The 5618-nt window shown below is 43.8% G+C and overlaps 1 protein-coding gene across 1 annotated transcript; it reads left to right on the top strand.

Annotated features, from left to right (window-relative positions):
* Positions 1–555: 555 nt before the first annotated feature.
* LOC129302895 (phosphatidylinositol 4-phosphate 5-kinase 1-like) lies at positions 556–5181 on the top strand. The gene is made up of 8 exons (XM_054941796.1): positions 556–2115; positions 2221–2385; positions 2570–2735; positions 3050–3160; positions 3250–3443; positions 3555–3685; positions 3784–3877; positions 4340–5181. Exons 1-8 carry the CDS (start codon positions 959–961, stop codon positions 4647–4649), a joined length of 2328 nt encoding a protein of 775 aa, XP_054797771.1. The 5' UTR covers positions 556–958; the 3' UTR covers positions 4650–5181.
* Positions 5182–5618: the final 437 nt, after the last annotated feature.

Here is a 5618-nt window from a genome sequence, read left to right as displayed (position 1 = left end):
CATGCAGACGACTTCATTTTGACCCGCATGCCTCCTATCTACAAGGCATGCAATGCCAAAATTGGGCCATCAAAGCCCAGAGAGGTCCAAACATGGCTCCATCCCACTCGACCGTCGTTTTCCTCCTCTCTAATGGTTTCTTTCTTTCAAATTGCCTACCCAATCCTCCCTTCTCACCTACGTTCTCTTAAGTCTTAAGCTTGGCTTCTAACCTTGGACTCTCTCCGACGACCCAGCACAAACCCATCAAAACTGGCACATAGTAGATTGGTAAATAAAATGAAGGTTGAGGGGCGTTTGAGTCATTCAGAACTAAACACCCTTCTAAGCCTGTCTTGCGAGTGGTGATATCATTGACGATTCCATTACGTCACGATCAAACCGAAGAGGAAAGAGAGAAACGGGTACGGTACTAGCTACTTACGCATAACACGACAGAGAATTCCGAGGGAAAGAAGCGAGGGTATATTCGTAATACAATCAATGCCAATGCAAGGTGGTACCGATCGCACATACTATAAATGTAACCGTATTTATGAGGCACTTGGGTGGAGTAGGATCTAATGGTAAGAAACGAGATCCCGAGGGCAAAGCGGCCTCTATTGGTAAATTTCGACCCATTTAAGTATTTAACTCTCATCTTTTCCCCTCATTTGCGTTGCCGCAGCAATACCCTTCTCTGTAATCTACGCGTTGCAGTCCCTGTTTGCACACTATACGAAGTACGTAGCCCCCTCCTCCCGCTTTCTCTCTCTCTCTTGCCATCCTTTGGACCTTGGAGGATTCCCACTCATTTTTTTGGCTCACAAAAGCAACCCTCGAGATAAAGGAAAAGGCAGAAAAGAGGACCCAAACGACTCGCCCTTCTCAACTTCTCCGGCGACGTTAGTGCAGGGCAGTTGAGATACTCTCCGGCAGCGTACAAACCCTCATTGCTCCCATATGCATTAATTGTCGGATGTTTATACATGACCACAAAATGCGCCAGCCGCTGCTGCCTCACGATTCCACTGATTTCCCTTCCGCCACTACCATCAAGAAGTTTGACGCCGCCAAGGTAGACAAGGAGGCCCATAAGCCCGCTCCACCTGTTCTTGTAGTTGGCCGGAATCGCTCCCAGGCCGGCACCCGGAGGGTCACACCTACCGGAATACCCGTTGGGGCTGGTACTGCCAACTCCATTGTTGAGAATCTTCTGCCCAACGGTGATTATTTTGTGGGTACCTTCTCTGGGAACGTTCCACACGGATCCGGGAAGTACTTGTGGACGGACGGGTGCATGTACGAGGGTGAGTGGAAGAGAGGCAAGGCGGCCGGGAAAGGCAAATTCTCTTGGCCTTCCGGGGCTACCTATGAAGGGGAATTCAAATCGGGTCGGATGGAGGGATTCGGGACTTTTGTTGGATCTGACGGCGACACCTACCGGGGCGCCTGGATCGGAGATCGGAAACACGGATGGGGCCAGAAGCGCTATGCCAACGGCGATTTCTATGAAGGGTCGTGGAAGCGGAACTTGCAGGATGGGCAGGGGAGGTATGTGTGGAAGAATGGGAACGAGTACGTGGGCGAGTGGAAGAACGGCGTGATGTCTGGAAGAGGCTCGTTGCTTTGGACGAATGGGAATCGCTATGAAGGGCAATGGGAGAACGGGGTTCCGAAAGGGCAGGGGATTTTCACATGGCCTGATGGGAGTTGCTATATTGGCATCTGGAACAAGGATTTGAAAATACAGCAATTGAATGGAACATTTTACCCTGGCAATGGGAAAGAGCACTATCTCAAGGGCAACTGGCCGTTCAAAACTGACAATTTTACTATAACAATGAGCAAGACGTCGTCCATGGACGATACGAGAGGAAGTGTGAGTGAGAAGAATTTCCCGAGGATATGCATTTGGGAATCCGATGGAGAAGCTGGTGATATAACTTGCGATATCATAGACAATGTGGAGGCATCCATGTTCTATCAGCGTGCAACGGGATTTGATCGACATGAGATAAAGCAGTTTCGGCGCAATTCTCTCTGCTTCTCCAATGAGGTTAAACGACCAGGGCAAACAATATGCAAAGGGCATAAGAATTATGACTTAATGATTAATCTACAATTGGGTATAAGGTAAAGCTTTAGAAATGCGGCTGAAGGCCTTTTCCCGTCTACTGTTTCCCGATTACGGGTTTTTCCTGTTTGATGTTGTGTTGATTCTGTCTCTGCTTTGTGTAGGTACTCTATCGGGAAGGAAGCTTCAATATTGCGTGAACTTAAACATAGTGATTTTGATCCAAAGGAGAAGTTCTGGACGAGGTTTCCGCCCGAAGGATCCAAGATAACTCCACCACATCAGTCAGCGGAGTTCCGCTGGAAAGATTATTGCCCCTTGGTCTTTAGGTATTAGCTTCTTGCTTTTTGGTCACCATAATATCTAACTGCTAATGGCTTATTTGCATGTTTATGGCTGGTCTGGTGCCCAATCAGAGGAGGGTTAAATATGGGTCGCTGCATTTGATGCGCCCTAACATGATATTTACTGTCTTCTGCTGCTTTCTTGATCGAATTCATCTTTGAATTTCAGACAAGTAAGGAAGCTTTTCCAGGTGGATCCTGTTGATTATATGTCTGCTATATGCGGGAATGATGCTCTCCGGGAGCTTTCATCCCCGGGGAAGAGTGGAAGCCTCTTCTACTTGACCCAAGACGACAGATTTATGATTAAAACAGTGAAGAAATCGGAAGTCAAGGTTGGATATCCATTTCTTGGGCTTGCTTCTAAATCTGTTTTTTTTTTTTTTTTACATTTGAAACTTTCAGCCGCATTGGGGAATAGGGTGATTAGTATAAGTTGTATATCTTGCTTCATAAGACCTCCTGCCATGGCCGAATAAATATGCTACCCCATTCAATTTATGGTTGTAGGTAGTTTTAGTTTTTTGAGCAGAACAAGTTGGACTTTTAGCCATCATTCTCTTGGCTCTACACTTGTGTAGCACTGTCACAAATCTTTGGTTGCTTTGAATGCTTAACAAACTCTTTGATTTTTATGATTAATTTCCAGGTGCTTCTTCGAATGCTTCTAAGCTATTACCAACATGTTTCTCAATATGAAAATTCACTTTTGACAAAATTTTATGGATTGCATTGTGTCAAACCAATTGGAGGCCAAAAGGTTTGCCTTGGCTTAGTGGATATATTTTAGTTTTGTTTTGAGTTGATTTCTGCATCGCAGTACCTGACCTTATTGTTATTGGAAACCAGACCCGGTTTATTGTAATGGGCAATCTTTTCTGCTCGGAATATCCAATCCATAGACGGTTTGACTTGAAGGGATCATCTCATGGCCGTACAATAGATAAGCGGGAAGAGGAGATTGATGAAACTACAACCCTCAAAGATCTTGATCTCAATTTTGTATTTCGTCTACAGCAATGTTGGTTTCAGAAGCTCATCAAGTAAGTTCTATGTTGCCACTCAGTTTTCTTTCTGGTAGACCATGCTGTCAATGAGCTTATTAAAAGTTTTATGACATACAATCGTGCTAATATAACCTTCATGGCTGCCAGACAAATTGAGCAGGATTGTAAGTTCTTGGAAGCAGAGGGAATCATGGATTACAGTCTTTTGGTGGGCCTTCACTTCCGTGAAGATAACAAGTATGACAAAATGGGGCTGTCTCCGTTTGTTTTGCGCACTGGTATTGATTATCTTTGCGATGCTGATTCCTTGGTAATCAAGGGTTAAATTTCATTAGAATTAGAAATTTAGTTACAAAATGTTGTGTTCCCCTTGTAGGCAAGCGAGATTCTTATCAGAGTGAGAAGTTCATGCGCGGCTGTCGCTTCCTTGAGGCAGAGCTACAAGATCGGGATCGAGTTAAATCTGGCCGGTATGACTTGTTAGAATCTTGATTGCCTTTTTAAAAATTCATCCTTGGGATAATTGAAGGGGCTTTGAATGATCTTGTGAGCATGATGAGAACAGTTAATGGGGCACAAGCCATCGCTGGTTCTAATTTGTTAGACAGGATGAGAATGTTTAATTTCCTATTGGCTTTTCAAGAGTTTTATTATCCATTGGAGTCAATAATTATTGTTAATCAATGTGACATTCCGGAATTTTGTTTCCGCATCCTGTCATTCTGGAATTTGCCCCTCTATATATATGCAAAGTGTTGCTGTATAATGAACCACGGGCAATAGTGAAAGGAATGAAGATTCTGAACATGTTTGCACTATCTAGTTAAAAATTCTTGAAGCTATGACTCGTGGCAGTTGTTTGTTTGATTGGTTTTTTCAAATTTCTTCCCAGTGCTGAGAAGTGCAATGGGTTTTTAATTTTTTTGTTTCAGGAAATCATTGATCAGATTAGGAGCTAACATGCCGGCAAGGGCAGAGCCGATGGCAAGGAGGAGTGATTTTGATCAATACTTGATGGATGGAATCAGCCAATTGATCCCAAGTCGAAGTGGAGAGACATGCGATGTTGTCTTGTATTTTGGGATTATAGACATCTTGCAGGATTATGATATCAGCAAGAAGTTAGAGCACGCCTACAAATCGTTGCAAGCCAAACCCTCGTCAATATCGGCCGTGGATCCAAAGCTGTACTCCAAGAGATTCCGTGATTTCGTGGGGAGAATATTCATCGAAGACAGGTAGTAGCTACATCCAAAGAAAAATCTGTCATCAGGTACAAGTGCAGACTGATTTGACATCAACAAAATTGAGGGAATTAACCTCTCCCCTATGAGACCTTGGACCGAGGTGGACCTGAAGTTGACCGTTCTGGGTTCTAAGCCGAGGCAAGGGAGGTTTCCAGTGCCAGAGATCTCGGGTTCGATTTGGATGACGCTGTGTTTTAAATTTTAAATTTAAATATACAGCTCTGTGAACTGTGATGGCACGGGGTGTTGGCAAGCAGATCTTTGTACAGGGAAGGCGGAGGGAAATTTGGTGTCAGATTTTTTGATTTAATTTTTGTCAAGAATGAAAAGAAAGAAAAGGAGTGGGAATGATTTAACGGTTGAGAAGGAAGGTTAGTGGTAGAGGTGGAAACAGAATAGGACGTTTCCCAGTGATAGATGATCGTAGATTTTTCTTTTTGTGGGGTGGATAAAGAAATTGTACAGTTTTGTATTAGTTAGCAAGGAATTGAATTGAGAGACAAATGAAATTTTATTCATCGGGCAAATCTCTCGTACGTTGTGTAGAGGAAGATGATTTTGGAGGGCAAATGTGTAAATTTATGTGTTCAATCTAAGGGCAACTGGAAAAGAATGCAGGGAGCGAGGGGATGCCTCACTTTACGCAGAGAAAGGCAAGAAGATGTGTGCGTGAAGGTGATTCATATATTTCATTTCATTTTTCATCAAAAGTAGAGAAAGCCAAGACGAGAAAGATGCGCTGCCCTGCCGTGTCTACTGTGTACCCTCCCCATTCTCCACCACCACTTTTCTTTTCTAAGAATTTTGACTTGCTTTTTCCCCGCTTTATTGTTTTTGTAATAAAAAAAAGACAAGAGAGCTAAAATTAGAGTCAAGTCGGGAGTCACCTGCAACTGAGGCGATTGGACGAATCAACAGATGTCAGCATCCTCCACGTGGCCGAACTTTTGATTGTACCACAGTC

Source organism: Prosopis cineraria, unplaced genomic scaffold, assembly GCF_029017545.1.
Source record: "Prosopis cineraria cultivar Desert tree isolate PC_DT_omini unplaced genomic scaffold, ASM2901754v1 PC2, whole genome shotgun sequence".
NCBI classification, from domain to species: Eukaryota; Viridiplantae; Streptophyta; class Magnoliopsida; order Fabales; family Fabaceae; genus Prosopis; species Prosopis cineraria.
This window is presented reverse-complemented; position numbering and strand designations above follow the sequence as displayed.

What these genes read in the sequence shown, in the direction of transcription:
- LOC129302895 (XM_054941796.1), top strand. Translation starts at nt 959, where the DNA reads ATGTTTATACATGACCACAAAATGCGCCAGCCGCTGCTGCCTCACGAT. An exon ending in AATCTACAATTGGGTATAAG is followed by an intron (nt 2,116 to 2,220) that starts GTAAAGCTTTAG and finishes TGCTTTGTGTAG; the next exon opens with GTACTCTATCGGGAAGGAAG. An exon ending in TATTGCCCCTTGGTCTTTAG is followed by an intron (nt 2,386 to 2,569) that starts GTATTAGCTTCT and finishes TTTGAATTTCAG; the next exon opens with ACAAGTAAGGAAGCTTTTCC.